The sequence below is a fragment of the Mugil cephalus genome, chromosome 12, assembly GCF_022458985.1.
Source record: "Mugil cephalus isolate CIBA_MC_2020 chromosome 12, CIBA_Mcephalus_1.1, whole genome shotgun sequence".
NCBI lineage: Eukaryota > Metazoa > Chordata > Actinopteri > Mugiliformes > Mugilidae > Mugil > Mugil cephalus.
Window position 1 is genome coordinate 398214 of NC_061781.1, and position 21650 is coordinate 419863.

Below are 21650 nucleotides of genomic sequence, written 5' to 3' on the forward strand. Positions count from 1 at the left end.
AAAGGTGAAGCACTGAGTGTTTCACTGTTTCTTCAGATGCACTGTGTCTATGAGAAACAGCAGAAAAACCCACAACAAGGCTCATGACGACATGTGACAATTAGGTTTCATTACAACATGTAAAAACACTCACTCCTTTAGGGCTGCACGATTCTGAAAAAAAATTGCGAATCACGATTTTTTTTAACATAACAAACAAAAAGACATTCAAGTAGGGTATCAAACATTGAGACTTCGTTAGAATGTAGAGCATATGTTTGGACAATAGGCTTGTTAGCCATCCATTTAACTCTCTTGACCGCTGATTTCTCCCTCACTGTTTGCACACACTCAACTGCAGGTGGGCTTCCTCCATTGACAGAATCACATGTTGTAAGACGCTTTACCATAAGTCGAGGGAGGAGTCAGCGGCAGTGGTGTCTTTAGAGGTGCTTGAAAAAATCATGGGAGCATTTGTTTGAGATGCTGCTCGTGAAATAAAATAATTAAGAATCATTCGTCTCCAAATGAGATGACATGTATGTGTGAATCGAGATCGCTATAGTTTAACAATTTATCGCGCAGCCCTACTCTCCATATTAGCTGGGAGGTTATTAAACTGTACATTTAATGCTGTAAATATAGACGATATGTCATGTGTGGCTCTGACTCACCTAGACTCAGGGTCAGTTTGTTCTTCGCTGCAGTGGCAGGGACCTCCGGTCCTTGAAAATAGTGCAGCAACATCTCCAGACCCAGCAGCTGGATGGAGGGGAAGCTGGAGACCTGAATGCTAGAGTTCAGGGACATACGAGGAGTACCAGCTGGGCTGTTGAAGCCTGGAACGGCTGCAAGAGTCAGAAAAAAAAGCGTTATGTTATATTGAGGGTTTCTGTAGAAGTGACTTTTTCTGACTTTTCTTTTTAAGATTTTAATACCATTACGAGTTAAATGTAAGACATACACATATGCAAGTACAAAAAATAAGGAAGGTATACCAGAATTACAAAATAATAAAATATATTGTCATTCAGTTATCAACTCAGGACATCCCTGGGGTGGGCTCCACTACTAAGGACCAGAAACTAATAAAAATGGCAAGAGGGGGTCATACTGTAAATGGAGAAGTAAATGAATACAAAAAATTTAAGACTTGACTAAATGTAATTTAAGACCTACCATGCAAAATATGAGCATTTAAGACTTTTTAAGGTCTTCAATTGGGATATTAAATTTAAGACTTTTTAAGACTCGGTGGTAACCCTATATATTCATGGTTCAGTTGAGAGAATCATACAAAGGGACTGACTGTACCAGTCTTAGGTGTTCCGGGTATGACTGCACCATTCTGAGCAACAGCTCTAGACGGAGTACAGGGGACGGAAGAGGAGTCCGATCCAATAGTGCATTGAAGCAGAGGAACAGAGACCTGAAGAGAGACAGACAGAGTTTCATCTTTCTCACAAAACTGCTTCTGAGGAACTAGACAGAGAATCCTGAAAAGATGCCACAAACCATTGGGACCAGTGACAACATTAGTTTCAGATTTAAGTAAAAGTGTTTTGAAACTGAAATATGCCTTGAGGAACTGATACTGAATCAAATCTGAATTAAAGAAATCAGTAGCGACACCCTGGTCGGGTAGTTGAGAGAGGTGGGAGTTTCAAACCTGATCAAAGTTGGAGGACAGGTTGGGTCCGAGCTGGACCACCAGGTACCACCAGACCTCCACCTTGGTGAGTAGCAGAGCTTCGGTCCTGACGTGGATGGATGTGAGTGGCTGCATCAGGAGCTTCATACGTTTGCTGCTGCAGAGGATGTCTGTTGAGAAGGAAGAAGTTAAAGCTTCAGTATCGTGGCCTTTTTTCCCCCAGTTTGAAGGAGAAAAAAAGAAAATCGTGGAGTGGGTCTCGCTCACCTGGATTGAGAGCAAAGTTATCGATGAGGCTCTTCCAGGCAATGAAGGCGATCTTCTTGATGGTTGGAGAGGAGCTGCGGAAACCCAGCTCCTCCAGGTGCAGCAGAGAGTTGATGAAGGGACCTCCTCTGTGCAGCAACTGGACAGTAAACACATTTTAAATAATTTTAGCTCCTTTAAAACCCCAAAAGTGGCACAAATGACTCCTAATAGACTCCAGTTAGCTGCACTAGGAACATCATTTCAAAAATTCTTGATATGTAAATCTCTTAACTTTCAACATTTTGTCACTACTGGTTGGATAAATTAAGAGATGCGACATTTTACCCTGCATTTATTAATCAATAATAAATATAACTATATATGTCTCAATACTCTGTGCAGATATCTGTGCCCATATCTATTAATCAATAATAAATATAACTATATATGTCTCAATACTCTGTGGAGATATCTGTAGCTAGCAGCTCTTTGTGACAAGTGAAACATTGCAGAGAGCACATCTGGATCTTGAGTCATCATCAGACATTAAAAACTGTTGTCCAACAAGTTTACTTTGTTTTTTAGGTAGTTCCAAACCAGTGCTTCGAGAAATGTTTGACAGACAACAACTCAGTGTCTCATTCTATTAAAGATATGATTAGATGTTTGATGTATTGTGTACTGTTAATTTAGTTACCTTCCCGAGCAGCTTCACAAATAAGGGCCAGAGCTTTAGGACGTTCATTTCATTCTTGGACATGAAAAGTTTCTGTAGTTCTGGGATCAGTTTCTGTTAAGGCAGGAAAAGGCCAGCTCAGCAAAGTTTAACAACACAAGCTGTCATAAGACCTCAAGAATTATACCTAAGATGACATGTAGATATTTCAGAAGTACTGCAGCGTTTTGTTGCAGATTTTTATTTTAACAGGTCACACACAAAGCAGTATCTGAAAAGAAATAGATTTTCAATTCAATCTTCAGTGGATGCCTCCCCCATTCAATGTCCGTCATTTGAGTAAGCGTATTGAGTCAATTTATGCTTCTGCACTGTGCAGTGTTGCAGTTTGCAGACTGTTTTAGCATCTTTGAAATCACAAAACGCTGTGTATAGTAGTGAATTCTTACATACATTACTGCAGACCCAACGCGTCTGCAGTAATGACCAACAGTTATGTCAATCAGAGGTCACTAAGCTTAATGTGGAATCAGTGAGTAAGTTTTATAAAAGTATGTCAGACTGCATAGTTTACTCTGGACCCCCGCCTAATACAAACCAATGATGACATGTTTAGACATTCCATTGCAGGCTATCTAGGTAGTGTTAAGCAAACAACATAGCCTTCATTGATAGTTGGAACACTTTCTGGGGATAGCCTGGTCTGATTAGGCAATATGGCATCCATCTGAAAGAAGCCAGATGGATTTTCATGAATTTTTTTTATGTAAATATGAAGCACAATAAACAGTGTCATTCTCATCTCATCTTCTACTACCGCTTATCCTCACTTGGGTTGCAGGGGTTGCTGGAGCCGATCCCAGCTGTCACTCAATCTAGGATATACTAACCTGCTCAATGCATTACTAATACTGTTGTTCTAATTGTATTATAATACCAAAAAAATATTTTAAGAGATTAGTGAGGCTGGCTTATTTGTTCTGGTTGTTCTGGGAGCCTAATCAATCATTCTGCTACTATTTGCTTGAAAGGTTAGCCTTTCATCTCTCACCTCCATGTTTTGTTTTAATAGTAATGTAATGTCTTAGTCTAATTGTCGGTAATTAAGAACTTAGTTTGTGATGGTATGTTATGGTGGCTAACCAATTTTTGTCCTTATGTTTTGTTTGTTTATTTGTGTGTTTACTTGATATGGTACAAACAGACGGAGTGGGTAGCATAGTCTTCATCAACAAGACCCAAGTCAAGACAATACACTTAGATATGAGTCAGGGATTGTCTGTGCGCACACAGGTGCTGACCACTCTGAGGTTCCTGGCAACAGGAGATTTCCAACGGGAACTGGCCGACCAGTCAGGAGTGTGTCAGTCAACTCTGAGCTGAGCTGGGACGGGATCATCAGAATGTCATCCAGGTACATCAAATTCCCATACAATGCTGTTCAACAGGTCAACATTAAATATCAGAGTTATTGACTGCACACACATTGCTATAAAAGCCCCATCACAGGATTAATTTGTTTTTGTCAACAGGAAACATTTTCATTCCATAAATCCACAAATAATATGTGATGCGCAAATGCAGCACACTAATATCGTGGCAAGATGGCCTGGTTCAACGCATAACTCGCCCATTCTGACCAACAGCATGGTTGAGAACAGGCTGGAGGCTGGCACGGTTGGCGCGATGGGTGGCTTCTCGTGAGTAAATAATTTATCCGTTAATAAAGTTATTTTGTTTATTTTGAAGTCTGCAGTTTATTTTGTAAGTGTTTGTAGCACCTACAATTAGAAAAAAGTTTGTGTGGTTAATTCAAATGGTTTATGAACAAAGGAAACTAAATCTGTTTCGCATGTTTTCTGCCTTCATTTGACCCCAGGGGACCTTGGCTACCCCCTGAGAATGTGGACGTTGACCCCTCGCACCAACTGATTTCCGTGTGTGCACATTCTACTCTGACCCCACACCATTAACAATTCAATTCAGTTCAGTTTTATTTATATAGCGCCAATAACAATACAAATTGTCTCAAGACGCTTCACAAAAACCAGCCTGCAACCTCCAGAGCAAGCCTGAGGGCGACAGTGGCAAGGAAAAACTCCCTTTTAACAGGAAGAAACCTTGAGCAGAACAGCCTCTCACACTCACACACACACACACACACACTTTTATTTCTTTTTGTGTTTATGCCTGTGTTTCTCTTTTTCGCTTTCGTTTTTTTTTCGCTCTGATTGTGCAGAGTGGGGAATCCACGATGCAGACCCTATTTAAATTAATATTTAAATTGGGGCGTGGACAGGGAGGAGTTTGGCACTCTACATTTGCACTCAATTTCACATTGACTGGGATGTACACAAGAAAGGTGCTCGGATCCATGCAAACGCACACTGTAATACATGATTTACAGATTTTTTTGTGTGGAAGCTAGTTTCTGGATTTTAGCGCACGCCATGTTTCAGTGAGAAATCTTACATACGTACATGAGGCCCCAGGTCTTTCTGAGGCTCTCCATAAGTGGTCCTTGGCTCTTGGACAACCCTTCTGATAATACTTTTCACTACTCGGTCAAATCTTGTGGGGAGCACCTGTTCGTTGCTGCGCCAATAAAACATATTAAACCAATTATTTCTTCCTACATTAGCTTTGGGTCAATAAAAAGTCCGATATGGTTGTGACACTACGTAAATCTGTCACGAGTCTCTCCTGTATATGTCGCTTTACTCATGAGATACTTTCCGCACAGCCCCTGTGCTGCTTAGGATTTCTTGCTTGTGACAATGGACAAATATTTCAGTACGTCCAATTCGAGTGATGCTAAGCCCAAGGTTAGTATTTCGTTTATTAAAACAAATAATTCCTATGGCATCTGAAATCATAAATGGTAGTAAACGTATGTTTAATTGATGTGAGGAGTATGAGGGGGTCCTCAAAAGTTTTCTCCCTTGTAAGGGGTCCCTAACTCCAAAACATTTGAAAATTCCTGTTGTAGGAGGCATACCTGGTGCAAAAGCACCAAGGTTTATTGTGACGTGACAAAACTGTGTAAAAACACTCACTGTCATTAAGTATATCCTTGTTAGAGAACTCTGTTGCTGTTCTCTCCCGCTCCTGCTTTCTGATTGACGGAAGTTTTGAATGCAAATTTTGATTGAAAGTATTGGTCCACACACTTGCATAATGCTGGTGGCTAGCTGGTGTTAAGCACCAAAGAAAAAAAAAAGAAGGTTCGCAAGGAAGACAGTTCATGCCATTGCGAAAAACATGGTGAAATGATAACTCAATCACCAATCCATCTTATTCCTTGCTTACGTAAGTAGCAGTGAGGTTTATTTAAACATTTGACTTTTTTAATTTCTAAATGATTTTTTCAAGGACAATTATACTTACAACCGATCTACGCCTGCAAAAATAAGGCCAAAAACAATGCATGTGTGAAATGTAATTTGTATGTGTAAAATATAGCGTGTTTTTCCTCTTCTTTCTTTCCTTTTTTGTTCTTATGTGTCACGTCCCCCTGGCAACCTTTTTGTGTTATTATTTTGCACTACTGGATCCAAAATCGTGCCTATCCCTTTTGTCTTACTATGAGCATCAAACACTATTGCTGAAAGTTTAAAGAAGAAAAAATGTATGTTTTTGATCTACTACTGGATTAATGCCGCTAAAGAAAATGGCTAATCAGCCAACATGGCTGCAATTCAAGGCATGTAGAGGTGATCAAGCAACTTAATAATTTATAAGTAATCTATCTATCTCTCCCTCTCTCTCTCCAAGAAGGCAGTTAAAATCTTAGACAGGAAACCTCTTCACTTTCATTATTGTAATGTCCTAAAAAAGTATAATATTCTCGATCTAGATAGCTATCAAATCTTTATGGATGCCTGTCTCATCTTCAAAGTTTTAAATGCTCTTGCCCCTGGATTCTGGATTCTTCTGGACCATGTCTGTTCCGATACTGTCTGTCTGTGTCCTTTTTGGTTTGTGTTGACATTGTCTGTTGTATGACTGTTGTTTTAAAGTCTTCTTTGTCTGTGTTGTGTAGCTGCCTTGGGACTACGGCTTAAAATTAGCATCTGTGCTAAGACCGGCGCATTTACACTGATGACTAATGCATCAATGTTTATTAATGTGCATTGTCCCAATTCAATAAATTAATGATAATAATTCTACAACTTTAATATTCCACAATATTTACTTATCACAGTAATAATAATATTCATTCCTCTCTCCGCTAGTAGAAAATGTTGTGAACACGTGATTATGCATGAAAAAAAAAAAAAAATACCATGATACCATCAGAATTTTGAAAAATACTGTGATACACATTTTTGGTCATACTGCACAGCCCTACTATAACTAGATATAAGGAGTTAATTCCTTCATTAAAAAGTCACCGCTCTGTTGAGCCATCCATTGCTTTAGTCCTCAATATTGATGGATTTATTCATTTACTAATAAAATTCTAGGCATTAAAGCAAAGATTCAAGGCATCCTTCCGACAGCTGTCAAAGATGTAAGTAGAGTAGAAACTTCTGCAGGACCTAATCAATATTTGGAATTATTTGGAATAGTTGGAGTCCTTCTTTTCAATGGATCTTTCTGAGCTCACTTCATTAATTACAGCAAATCATCAACTTGTCTAGATCCCATTTCAACGAAATTGCTCGAGAAGGTTTTCCAATCATTAATACCCCCATATTAATCCAGATTAATTTATCTATATAAAAGAGAACATGAAACAAACGGAACATATACCAACATAATAAAAGTGTACCCGAAAATAAAAAAGTGTGCCGAAATAAAACACCGTAATAAAATCAGCTGTTTTTAAAAAAATCTGTTTCATCTTTATTTTACGTCACTCTTTACGTTAATGGATAGGTTAGATGCTTTGGCCGCTATTGAAGATGCAGTTTAGGGGGAAAATCTGTCAAGGGAGGAGGCAGAAGGGTGATTTTTCTTTCAACTAACCCAGTGGCCGCCTCTGGTCATGTGTGAAGTTATGAAATTGGCATAGTATTGTGAATGAACTCACTGCCATCTTTGGTGTCTCAATACGGATGGACCCTTTGTGCCCAATATTTGGCCTCCCAGATGGTCAGATTACTTACAGTAAACACAGTAGACTTTTCAATATATCCTCCGTTCTACCCTTCTGAACAAAGAATGCTGCTCCAACAAAAAAAATCATGACATAACACTGTTATGGAATACATTCCTCAAGAAAACATCACACGCGTGCTTCACTCCAAAACCGATGCAACACCTCATGATGGCTGGTCAGATGATCTAAGTGTAAGACCATATATATATATAAATAAAAATAAACATCAAAATATTCAAGGGTCAAACGAGGGGCATTTGCATGTGATAAACAAACCCTGTTATGTCATGTCAGAGGCAGTTTTAATTACTTTAATTACCAATTATAATGGATGATAAGGCCAAAAAAAAAAAAAAAAAAAAGATAAATATAAATGAAAAAATTTTTTTGATACCATTTACCCCAGGGAAGAAACCTGGCAGTATTTCAATCAGACCCACCTGATTTAATACCTCATCCGTCTAAAGTGAAGAGTTGAGTGACATCTCGAGTGTGACGACATTTTACTTTACTTGCAACAACCTCAGAGATCATTACAGGAAGCTTATAATTGTATTTCAAAATTTTCAGCCCTCTCTGACTACTCAATCAACTGGTCCAAATCAACAATACTACCAATAACGGACAAAGCATGGGATCCTGCAGACCATAAACCCCAACTGCCCTTTTCCATAGGAAATATCAAATACCTGGGCATAAACATCTCACCTAAATTGTCAGAGTTAGTGCAACTAAACTTCGATCCACTCCTGGATAAAATCTGTGATGACCTGAAGCGCTGGACCAATCTTCCTATCTCTCTGATGGGACGCATAGCAACAGTTAAAATGAAAATTTTGCCACAAATTAATTACTTATTTTCCATGATCCCATTCAAACCCACAGCAAAATGGTTCCAGAACCTAGATTCTGCAGTCATCAAATTTTACTCAAAAAACAAACAGACAAAAATTAGCCTCACCACCCTTCAAAAAAATAAATCAGAAGGATGCACCGAATTTTACAAACTACTACCTGGCAAATCAGCTACAATACATCAGCAAATGGATAAACCCAGAGGCAGATTACAATTCGTGGTTAGAAATAGAACAGGCCGACTGCCACAACATATGCATTTCGGACCTGCCCTTCATTACAATCATCCTTAAGCGTCATAACTGCTTCCAAAACCCCATTATTGCCTTGACTTCCGGCCCTGAGCGGTTTACCCGGCTGGCCTCCCTCTCCCCCACGTGGGGTGGCGCTGGAGACTTGGCTGGGGTTCCCTGTGGCTTCGGCGCTTGCTCACTTTCCTGGGGTCGTGGTGTATCGGTGGCCGACTCTCCCTGGATCTCCTGGTGGACCTTGGCGGTCTGGGCTGGCGTGCTCCCTGTCCCCTCCTCTCCCTCCTCTCTGCGGCGCCCTCCTCCCTTCGCCCGGCTCCTCCTCCGGCCCCTCCTCCCTTCCGCTAGTGGCTGGGCCCTCGCTGGTCAGAGTCAGGACAGGCTGCAGGACAGTAGTGTGCTGCAGTCCTCTGACCCACCTGACCCTCCTGTTTGCCCCCGTCTTAATGCACCACACCACATCCAGGGTCACAGGGTCACGGTGTAGGGGCTTGCTTCCTCATCAGGGACTGAGGAAGCACAGTAATAGGGACACTGTCACTTTTCATTATCCCTTGGCACGGCTTGGGGTCCTGGTCCTCCGCTAGCAGGGGCACCTACCTAGGTTCTCTGGTGTCCTCTTGGTCAGGCTTTGTCTCCCGGTGCTGCGTGGCGATGGGTTCGTGGCGGCTCCCTTGGGTACCCGGTTGTTCCGGTATCGACTGGTTCGGTTGGTGGCTTGGTGCTTCCCCTCTCCCTTCGATGAAGGGCTGGGGTCTCTCCCTGGCGGGTGGGGGTTCCCTCTTCCTGTGGTCTCCCTGGCCTGGGTGCGCCAGGGGCATGGGGCCGGCACCTTGGGCCCCCTGCTCGGATGGCCCGTCCCTGGTTGGGCGCTGGGCCGGTGCCCGTCTGCGGTGGCTTTGCTGGGCTCCTGGGGGAGTCCTCTCGGCTGGAGAGGTGTCCATGGCTGCCCTGCGGGCGGGGGGTGGGGTCTTTGGGGGGGGTGTTGGCGGCGGTGGGTGGATGGGCTGCGGTGGCTGGGGGGTGTGGGGCCGTATTTTGAAAGAGCGTGGGTTTGACAGGTCCATTTTTTAGATCATCAACAAACTGCAATGTTACCTTCAATGTACAGGCAAAGAAAAAGTAGGCATGCAGCTCTCACAGCGGATTCAGTTCAAAGGACTTCACAGATAACACACAACTCAATACAAGATGCATAGAATCGGCTTCTCCCAATCCGATATGTGCACGCAATGCATCCAAAACTAATCAGACTCCTATTTCCACGCTCTCTGGCTCTGTTCTCCAGCACAGTAATTTTGGTCATTAGTAACACAGAAACTCTCCTTAATTTTGAACTGCAGAATCCCATTAACTCCTAACTTGTGCTTTATGGGTGACGTAGCAACAACCAATCTACCTCACCATCCATCACAATCTGTCCTTGTAGCTCTCACCATCGCCAAGGAAAAAAATCTTAATTAACTGGAAGAACAAACAGTCTCTAAACATTTTCTAATGGTTGAACCTTCTTGCTCAATATACATCATTGGAAAAAAAGGTGAGTTCACCAATACATATATTTACAGACAGACACATCCACAGACAGCCCTGTGCTGCTGGAGACAGTGCAGACCATACATTGCCCCTCCCCCACTAACAGAATGCATGCAGCTGGAAAATACTTGTGCTCTACCTCCTTTTACCCGTTTATGAGGCAGTCGAAGAATTGGATAGGCAAATAGAGGCGAGCATGGCAACAGCGGCAAAACTTAAAACGCAATCAAAATTAAAAACTCATGTTTAGGGGCAGGAACTAATAAGCTGGACAAAGAGTACATAGTTTGCAAACTGTGCTTCATTCCAGTAAGATATACAGGGTGACCAACTTGCGAATTCATCTAATGAGACATCATGAGGTATAAGCACTTAGGCAATACATATGGATAGGCATTTTATTTTCATATCTCTTCAGTGGAGTGGGCAAACATTGGCATACATTTTTGTTCAAGTAGACAATTGTGGACTGTATTTTGACATTTAAATGGCAAGAAACTTGATCCGCTGTCTGTACAAGTACAATAAACTTGGATTTGAATTTAAATTCATTTGAATTAATATCGTTTTTCATTTCACTGGCTCTCTTTAAAATCTAGAATTGAATTTAAAATACTCCTTACATACAAGGCCCTCAAAGGCCTAGCTCCGTCATATCTGAAAGAAGGCATAGTACAATAATGTCCCAACAGATCACTATTATCTCAAAGTGCAGGACTACTTGAGATTCCAGGACTTTCAACAAGTAGAGACTTGGGCTATCAGGACCCTTTCCTGTGGAACCAGCTCCCAGTTTGGGTTTAGGACGCAGACAGGTCGGCAGGTCTGTCAGGCACAGACTATAAAACCAGTGATGTACAATGCCCCAAGGACCCTTCCTTGCTCGACGCTCTAACAGATTCTACGCCTGCTTTGAGGACCCCAACACCCCCTCCAGCATCACGTTCAGCTCACCATCTAGAGAAGAGCCCCTCAGCATGTCATCAGCAGAAGCGGGGAGAACCCTCCAGAAGATTAACCCATGCAAAGCTGCTGGCCTGGACAACATTCCTGGGAATGTGCTGACTGGCTGTGCAGACCAACTTTCTGGGGTGTTGATGGACATCTTCAACTCCTCCCTCCCTCCGTCCGTCCCTCCAATCCAGGCAGCCGTCCCTACCTGCCTAAAGACACCACCATCATCCCGGTTCCAAAGAGCCCACAGTGACAGGACTGAATGACTATTGGCCAGTGGCCCTCATCCCAATAGTCATAAAATGTTTTAAGTAATGACCCGCATCAAAACCTCCATCGATGTCACTGTGGACACTCCAGTATGCTTTCCGGAGCAACCAGTCCACAGAGGATGTAATCTCTTCTGTGGTTCACAACATCCTCAACCACCTGGAGAGCAGGAATGCTTATGTTCGTATGCTCTTTTTGGACTTCACATCAGCAACACAATAATTCCATAGACCCTGGTTCATAAGTAAGGAACAACAACATATCCTCCTCTTCCATCACCCTCAGCACTGGCTCACCCCAGGGCTCGGGGCTGAGCCCTCTTCTGTTCACTCGGCTCACATATGACTGCTCAGCAAGATACCCCGGCTGTACAGCAATGGTTGGATGCAACAGCAACAGCAACGAGTTGGTGCAGAGAAAACAACCTTTGCATCAATGTTAAGAAGACGAAGGAGATGACTGTGGACTTCCAACCGGGCAGTCACCTCCCCCTCCCCCTCCACATCGTTGGATCTGCGGTGGAAGTGGTCTCCAGCTACAAGTACTTGGGTGTCCACCTGAAAACAACACTTCCAGTCTGGTCAGGAAGGCACACTAGCACCTTTACTTCCTTAGATGGCTGAGACGTGTTGGTCTGGGGAGCTCAGTCCTCATGTTTTTTTGTTTTTTTGTTTTTTTACAGGTGTGTGGAGGAGAGTGTCCTGTGCTCCTGCATCAATGTGTGGCATAAATTGGCATGGCAGCTGCTCAGCTGCAAAAAAGAAGGCTCTGCATAGGGTGCTGAAGGTTGCTGGAGTCAGCCTCTCCACAACAGGAGGAGGGCAATCTACATCAGGAAGGACCTCACCCACCCACCACACACACTTTTTGTCCCCCTCCCCTCTGGCAAGAGGCTGTGAATTATAAAGAGCAGGACCACCAAACTGACTCTTGCATCTTTCATCCAGCCACTGAAGTTTCTGGATTCTGAGTCATGGGCAAAGCAAAAGAATTGTCAACAGATCTACGGGACAAGGTAGTTGAACTGTATAAAACAGGAAAGATATCCAAGGAATTGATAATACCAGTCAGCAATGTTCAAACTGCGATTAGCAAATGCAAAATCAGAGGCTCTGTTTAAACCAAACCACGTTCAGGCAGACCAACAAAAATTTCGGCCACAACTGCCAGGAAACTTGCTTGGGATGCAAAGAAAAACCCACAATAACATCAGCTGAAATACAGGACTCTAACTAGCAGTATAGTAGTACAATAGGAGGAACTTGAAGAAAAATGGGCTGCATGGTCGAGTCCCCAGAAGAAAGCCATTACTGTGCAAATGCCACAAAGTATCTTGCCTACAATACGCCAAACAGCACAGGGACAAGCCTCAAAACTTCTGGAACAAGGTAATTTGGAGCGATGAGACCAAAATTGAACTTTTGGCCACAACCATAAACGTTACATTTTGAGAGGTATCAACAAGGGCTATGATGAAGGAACACCATTCCTACTGTAAAGCACAGAGGTGGATCGCTGATGTTTGGGGATTCTTCAACTTTGACCAAGTCTGACTTGGTCAAAGTTGAAGGACAGATTATCAGCAAATACTTGAGGCAAATTTGCACTCATCAGCCCGGAAGCTGCGCATGGGACGTACTTGAACATTCCAACATGACAACGACGACATGACAACACAAGGGCAAGTCGACCTGTCATTGGCTACAGCAGAACAAAGTGAAGGTTCTGGAGTGGCCATCTCAGTCTCCTGATCTCAATATCATTGAGCCACTCTTTTTGCCAAGAAGAATGGGCAATACACGGTATTAAGAACTGTGGTATAGAAACTTTTGATCAGGGTCATTTGGATGTTTTTTGTTGTCAATATGATTTAAAAATAGAAAACCCAGCTGTTTATCAATAAATGGCTTAGCATGAGTGGAAAAAAAGTTTTTGTGTTATTATTCTCTGAAAAAAGGCCAAGAAAGCAAAAATTCTGCCGGGGTATGTAAACATTTGAACACAGCTGTACATGCCCATACACATACATGCACATAGACATACATATACACACACATACACAAATACTTATTTCTAACCAACAGTTTTCAAATTCTTTGTATTTGTATTCAATGACAAGACAAACAAAGTTGCACCTTCTTACCTTACTTAGCTCATAGCCACAAGTTAACAGCATTAAATTATTTAATTCAAATCGTAATTTATTTTGTATAATGCAACAGATATTTTTTATTTTCAAGAATGTGACAATTAAATTGCCCTCTGCTTTTTGGAAGGCCTGCTGCCCTGTCGCTCCCTGTCATCCTTGTCTGCCATAGTGGCAGGGTTGTTGCTGCAAGATTTATCTTACGTGTTTAAACTGTAGAAATAATCCCATCCTTCCTTTTATACAGGCCTACTCCATCTGATTCCTAACCTTAAAATAAGTGAACCCTTAAATTAAGAGAAAAACTGCGGAAGGTGGCTAAGTACATTTACTTATAATCATACAGTACTTGACCACAATCACAAACACTAATTATGCTAGAAGAAGAAAAAAAACTGTCAGTGCTCATTTCCCCATTGACCCAGATATGACATCGTATTTTCAACGTGAAAGTAACGTTATTAACAGTACACATTTGCCAAAAGACTCACACACACACACACACACACACACACACACACTCTCCCACGCACACTAGTTAAACTTTTTAACTGCCAGCTGCTGTGAGTAGGGGCACGGGGAATGGGGAGGGAGGAAGGTAGAGGGCAGGAGGGGAGCAGGGCTAACACTATAGGTTCGTCAGACTCGTTATTCTCCGCCATGCTATGATGATTGGTTGAAACTTCTTCACCACCACACTGCTGCATCGTACTGTCAGACATGAGTATTACATGTGCACATGTCTAACAGCACTCAGATGTCTGATGTCAGCAGCTTTTTGAGTAGTTTAAAGGGTGTAGCATACCGGCATATTTTGATGTCAAATTCAGTACCTGCTACGCAAAATGCGTAGGGGTTGGAAGGTCTGTAAATTTACAGACAGGCGCATCCACAGGCAGCCTTGTGCTGCTGGAGACGCTGCGAGTCTGTGCAGTATGTATAACAGCGTTAAAAATTCTTCAGTAAGTTCAATAAATGTTTATGTTGGCAATGTTTATGTCTGGTTAAATTGAGACTTGTAACATTTGTTATCATTTTTCTGGGGGCATAGAAATGGGTAGGGACACTAGGGAGGGTGCACAAAGGGTCCTGCCACTAACCTAAAAATCACTCTCTCATCGTCCATCGTCAACCTGCTGTTAGTTGGACAGGAGGCACCAGTGCATTTATCTGTAACCACAAGTGTAAGTTGTCAACATATTTTGATATTTGTTCTGTCTGGTTCACATCCACTAGACGGATTTTAATATCAGTGATGTCATATAAATTTATTTTTGTTCCCATTTGCGTGTGTGTGTCCCTGTTTAAAGGATGTCAAAAGAAAAGAAAAAACTCAAATAAAATAATGGAGTCAAAGTGTAATTCAATTCAAGGGACAACTATACAGGCTCAACAATACAGATATTGAATAAAATACAATATTTAATTCCAAAGAGATACACTTTTTAAATATTATTTTCATGTATTTGTGTGGAAGAGAGCAACTGTTTATCAGAAAACCTCACATGCTCATGTGATTTTATTTTCCCAACAAATTTTTGGGGAATAAATTACACATAATAACTGTGTGAAAGTAAAAGCCTTTTTTGGCAGGAGGAGATGGAGGAGAGGCCAGAGGAGGTAGAGAGGGAGAGGCAGTAGATAGAGTAGGAGGAATAGCTGAAAGAGAGTCTAGAAATTCATAGGTCACATCAAATAATGATGGATATGTTAGTCTTGAGATTCACTGTGACAAATGTTAGTGTAAGATGATCTGACGCCCTGTCCTCCACAACAGGACCCCACGCCCCTCGAAAGTCAAAAATGAAGAAAAGAAAAAAAACTCGAACATTGCCAATGCATTCAGTCAGTCCATTTGTATGATAAGCAAAGCAAGTGATGGAAAAAATGGAGCCGAAGGGTTTGCATTATGCCTGGCAGAAGATGTGTTGCTGTTTTCACATTTTTTTGTTTGGTTAGTCACTACAATTTTTTATTATTTATTTAGTTTTTAATATTTATTTGACAATGCTAACTGGTAAGTATAATCTTAGAACAGTGTTCGTGTGGTAGTGCTAGACTGAGTTGGATTGGAACTAGAATTTATTTTTTTTGCCTCCGAATTAGGGCTGGGCGGTATACCAGTTCATACCGAATACCGGTATTGTTTTCCGTTATGATATGAATTTTTAATATAGCGGCATACCGTTGCGTTTGATTACACAGTGCTCTGAACTCTGTGCCGCGAAAAACAGAACAAAAGAACTTGTTCCAAAAAAAAAAAAAAGGTGCCATGTCAGTTGTGTTGATGTTCAGGGTGACCAGACGTCCTCGTTTTCTGGGGAGAGTAACCATACCTGTCCCTTATCCCCAAATATGTCCCCAATTTCAGCATTTTATGAATGGGAAAAAAGTGTTGCGCAAAGAATACAACAACAGTTATTACGGTAGCGGGTTGTGATACTATGACATTACAGACAAAGTGTAACATTTCTCATGCCAAAAAAAGGTTAAACCTCGCTGCACGTAGACTTTAAAATAGATTAGTAATATATGAATAGAGGAGGCAAAGGCTGCACTGCTTAATCGTCGACCAATCAGAAAATAGTATTTGTCATTGCAAGGTAAAATAGGAGCACCCTAACCACGCCCTATACAAATCGTTAAAGGAAGGAAAAGTGGAAGTCCGTGGTCTGATAATCATTTCATCACTTAATTTAGTTATTAAAAAAATCTCACTCCAAGCCAAATTCAAAACTCAACAGTCCTGGTTTAAATGCGAATAAATGCGTTAAAATAAAAGAAACCTTAATTGTCCCTGTTTCTTCATCTCATCGTGATAACATTTAATTCTTTCTTCTTCTTCTTCTTTTTTTTTTTTTATCTCTGAGCTGTAAATGTCCCCAGATTTCATTTCAGAACACTTTGTGAACATGTAATTACGCATGGGAAAAAAAATCCTGTGATACCATCAGAATTTTGAAAAAAATACCGTGATACAGATTTTTGGTCATACCGCCCAGCCCGAGTGAGAAGGTCTGGGTGATTGCATGTTCTCCCTGTGTCTGTGTGAGTTTTCTCCGGGTACTCCGGTTTCTTCCCAAAGACATGCTCATTAGGTTAATTGCCGATTGTGTGAATGGTTGCGTCTCTGCGTTAGCCCTACGACAGACTGCCGATCTGTCCACCCCACCTCCCACCCAATGACAGCTGGAATAAGATCCTGCACCCCACGATCCCAGTGAGGATAAACAGTTGTAGAAGATGAGATGAGATTTTTATCACTGTCGCCAGAATGGCAAAATTTACCGGGATAATTTTTTTTAGCCGATATGGCCCATCCCTAATATGACGACACAGAAGAGCTGGACAAAAGCAAAGACACAAGAAAGATGAGAAACTAGAGGGTAAAAGTGGAGGAGACATCACAAACCTCTGGAACCAATGAGGACATCTGTTCAAAGTAAAATTGTTAGTAAATAGTAAGTGAATCGAATTGTTTCAGGAAATCAGAAGCGGAATGATAATTAAGTATTTACATGAGCTTAATAATAATAATGTTGCTTTGGTTGTATATAGCACCTTATCATGGACACTCAAAGCGCTTTACAATTAAATACATTGTTCATTTGCTCACACAGTCACCCCCTAGTGGGTGACCAGCTCAGAAGTCACAGCTGCCCTGGGTCAGACTGATGGAAACGTGGCTGCCAATCTGCACCTATGGCCTCTCCAACCACCACCAACATCACTCACTCGCAATCATACACCAATGGAGTTCACACTGGGAGCAAGGTGGGTTAAGTGTCTTGCCCAAGGACACAGACAGACAGACTAGGGATAAGACGGAATCAACTGCCAACATTTAAGTTATTGGACGACCACTCTACCTCCTGAGCTAGTGCCACACGAAATGCTTGTAGCTGTGATGTTGTGCAGAACAAACAAAGAGACACCCACCGAGGACATCATTGGTTCGATGACAGCAGCCACATCCATCTGTTTTTCCAGGAGTAGAGGCATTCCCAACTCCACTGCTGCCGCTGCCCGGAGACGCACCTTGGATGCCGAGTGGACGACCAGCGGAATGACCAGCTTGGCCCACTGCACCGCTCCACCACACATCTGGGTGGGCACCTGCTCCAGCATCCTAAAGACACCAGCAAAACATTTAACCACCGGTTATCGACGCTGAAACCAGAATTATTAGGAAGCCTTTACCTGATGATGACGTTCAAGACTTCGTGCTCCATCACCACAGACTGAATGTCCTCTCTGTTCAACACCATCTCCAGGGTTCCCAGAATAGACGGTACCTGAGACAAAGCAAAAAAGAAAATACTCAGATCAGCACATCAGCTTTGAAAGGTGACCTCTTTCAAATTACAGGTTCGACACTCACTTTTTTGCCGACCACATCTACGGGGAAGCTCTGTTTGGAGATGACCCATAATGCTCTTGTACATGTGTTCTTATCTGTGGACTTGACGACCAGAGAACAGAGAGACGAGAGGATTTCTGCTGCAAAGCTCTCTGGAGGGTGGACAGAAGAGAGATGAGATCACGCATAACAATGACTAATATACATATTTAAATATTTAGAAATGGACGTACCAGACACTCCAGAGACAATATGAGAATGATAAACACAGAACCCTAAAGTCTGCAAGGCGGCTTGGCTCAGCTCTGCATTCGAGCTGCTGATGTGAGCCTGGAAGGAGAGATGAAAAATATGACATATTAAGGACATTTAACATAGATATGCAGGAGTCATGGTGAAAGACTCACCAAGATGGCTTTACCCAAACGAGGAAAGTGCTTTTCTACTGCAGGGAGAAACTGGCGTCCTTCCTCTCCACTGAGTCGACTGGAAAGGAGGAAAAAAGAAAAGTAATTTTGTCGTTGCTATTCCAGTTGCATCTTTATTCCCAGAAGGCACTGGGCGACTCCAGAGACGTACCTGGCGATGGTGAGATAGGCGTCCGTCTGCTCAGACTGTGCAGCATTGTCATCCTCCAGAGACTCCAACAGCAGGATGAAGCTGGAAGCACTCTGAGGCCCTGTGGTAGCCATCATTATTACTCACCTTTTCGAGGCCTTTAAAGAAAAGAGAAATGGAAAATGTTTGAAACTCTAAAGACACCAGCTCAGTTTGCTCACCAGCTGGTTCTATATACCAAACCGTTATGAAAAGAACGTTTCTGCTAAATTAAAGTCATAAAACAAAAGAGCAGTGCCTCAGTTTCTATGAAAAAATTGGTTTAATCTTTTCAAACACTTGTTTCTGTCCCAACTGTAAACTCCTCAACTGAGGTTTACCCCACATGGAGCAAACATGTTCAATGATCATTTTAATCAGTTTCTGATTAGGGAGGAACACTACGGTCCAAACAGCCAAAGCCAGTCTCTTTGTGCTGTCTTGCCTCGGCATAAATAAAGTATCTGTCTGATGTAATCTAACATTAGTTTACTAGTTATTTTTCTGTCTTGGTCTTCTAAGGTTCCTCACAGGTAAACCCGCAGAGCTGTCACATTCAGGCGAGATCAGTAAACTCAAAGAAGCACACACATACCTCCGTGAGCCGAATGCCAAGTTGCCTTTACCAACCACTGCTTCACAGCTGTAAACAAGACATAAAAGACGGTTATAAGCCACGTTAGCCACCAGCTAACGGTCTAAACACTGTCTTGGATCACTGCTGAGCATGTCCTGATGCTAAACCAAGGCACAGTGTTTTCTGAACGCTCCTGAACACACCTCGGCCCGTGCGGGAAGCAGCCTGTTAGTTAGCTTAGCAGCGTTAGCATGCCGCGTAGCTTCCTGTGCACAACGCGGCTGCTAGCACTGCTCAATTTTTGTGTCAGCGATAGACAATCACACAGTCACACACCAAACACACAACCGCACAGTTAAAGTTATCGCTTTGTTTGTTTGAGTACACACACGAGCATATACATGAATATGTCACAAAAACATCCAACATCGCTGCTCCTCACCTCCGTCTCTGTCAGGGTTGTTGTTGTTCGTAGACTCATGAAAAACAGCAGTGAAGAAAACTTAAATTCCTGAAGTTTGTGTCTCAAACAGAGCTTTAAACGTTCAGTTTCAGTCACCGTCGTCGTCGTCGTCACCACCACCACCACCGCCGCCGCCGCCGCCACCACCACTTTCTTCTTCTTCTTCTTCTTCTTCTTCGTCGTCTTCTTCTTCTTCTTTCTTCTTTTTCTGCTGCTACTCCGCGAATTACGCTGGCGCCAAACCACCACGCCGACGTGAAAAAATTACCTTTGACCCGCAACGTCATACTAGGACACGCCCACTTTAGATTCGATTAGATTTAACTTTATCAGCAATGTAGTCAGGTACAAAGCAACGAAATGCAGTTCAGCATCTAACCAGAAGTGCAAAAAGCGTGCATGCAGCATAAATATTGTGGTGTATATAAAAGGTATGGTACATTTTGTTTTTATAGCATATGGACAATATTTACAGATGAACCTATGTACAGGTGAGTGAGAAAGATATACACAGTGACTGACTGAGGGACTATGAACATATTATACAGATGGATTTGTGCGTTAAATGTAAGTAGGCTATACACAGGAACTGTAACTTCATTTATACTAGGAGAAATCGCAGATTGTGAGTTAGACAATACAAAATACAGATAAGGTGATCATTAAACAGTGCATAAATAATAAGCAATAGCTACCTAATGTTGCTAAACTAATACAATGTTTGATACATGGTACTCAGAGCCAACTCACAATCAGTTAAAATATACAAACATTATAACTTTGTATTTAATGTTTGGTTTCAAAAAATTGCAACAGCAATATGCAAAAATAATTTATAGTGCAACAACAAATAAAATCACTTAGAATAACAAATGCAACTGTACAAAACAGACAGAATTAAATAAAATAATAAAATATCAAACAAATGCAAATGTAATAAAATGTAATATGTAATTATGAGCAAAAGCTTTTGTAAAAATATATATATACTGTATAATCAAAATAAACTACCTTAATCCACACATTTGACTTTTATTAATGTGACTGTTCTTCCTCAACACTCCACCCACTCATGAAAAGGGGAAGCCATGTCATTTATGACATCACTGTAAGAAATCTGATGGCCAACTTTGTTGTTAATACTTATCACTGCAATGCAACAGTCACAGGGAGAGTGCAGGCTATCCATAGAGCTACCCATCAGTGTACAATACAAGGGACAGTGGGCACAGAGGACGGAGGTAGGAAAGAAAGCTTTGCAGAGGATGGACATGGACCTAAGATGAAAAACATACATACATATACATACACATTAATGAGGCTTTGAAATAATCAATTTCCCTTTGGGTGCAATTCTTCTTATACGTAGAAATTAACTGTACTGTACTGTACTGTACTGACTGGTACTGGACTGATTCTGTGCCTGTAGGTACTTTAACAATGCTCCTGGGCAAGTTTCACATGAGTTGATGTAGACACTACATGTTTATTTTACATGCATAAATTACCACGCTCTGCAGCAAATAATATGTGCAAACAACATATCTCAAACTTAACTGTACACACAAGTCATGTTTGTTACATATTGCTAGTAGGGTTGGGCAATACTGGGAATTTTGGTGTTGATCCGATACCGAGTTAATACTGGGATAGTATCGCTGATACCGATACTTTTCCTGAAACGTCATGATCACAGAATAATTTCTTTAATTTGTTGATTATGATTATGACAAAATACAGGACAAATATTTAGGCAAATAACCCCGCTTTTCCCAAGTAATTACAGTATAAAACAATTTAACAGTACAAATTTTAAATAATTCCCCTTTTATTACATACAATTGTTTTAGCCATCAGCTAAGAGAGCGTGTGTACAGCCCAGCACGAAAGGCAAAATAGAGGACAGGCTGATATTGTGTGTGTCTGAATTACCTGAATTTACAAGTATTTATGAGCACCTTGCCCTAACCTTTTTAACCCTTCAG

At 41.7% G+C, this 21650-nt stretch overlaps 1 protein-coding gene across 3 annotated transcripts in view; it reads right to left on the minus strand.

The window, feature by feature from the left end:
• The window catches only part of rif1 (replication timing regulatory factor 1), a 38840-nt gene extending 18967 nt beyond the window's left edge, over window positions 1–19873 (minus strand). For 2 of the 3 annotated variants that reach the window (XM_047600411.1, XM_047600409.1), the window contains exons 1-13: window positions 19645–19872; window positions 19221–19268; window positions 18608–18744; window positions 18436–18514; window positions 18262–18358; window positions 18050–18180; window positions 17869–17963; window positions 17608–17797; window positions 2577–2669; window positions 1898–2036; window positions 1649–1800; window positions 1294–1408; window positions 654–827 (exon numbers count right to left, since the gene is read on the minus strand). In XM_047600411.1, coding sequence (XP_047456367.1) covers window positions 654–827; window positions 1294–1408; window positions 1649–1800; window positions 1898–2036; window positions 2577–2669; window positions 17608–17797; window positions 17869–17963; window positions 18050–18180; window positions 18262–18358; window positions 18436–18514; window positions 18608–18723 — 1381 coding nt within the window. In that variant the 5' untranslated portion in view covers window positions 18724–18744; window positions 19221–19268; window positions 19645–19872. Of the gene's footprint in view, window positions 1–653; window positions 828–1293; window positions 1409–1648; window positions 1801–1897; window positions 2037–2576; window positions 2670–17607; window positions 17798–17868; window positions 17964–18049; window positions 18181–18261; window positions 18359–18435; window positions 18515–18607; window positions 18745–19220; window positions 19269–19644 lie in introns of all 3 variants that reach the window. The other variant, XM_047600412.1, reaches the window with a different exon arrangement.
• Between the last annotated feature and the right edge of the window lie 1777 nt (window positions 19874–21650).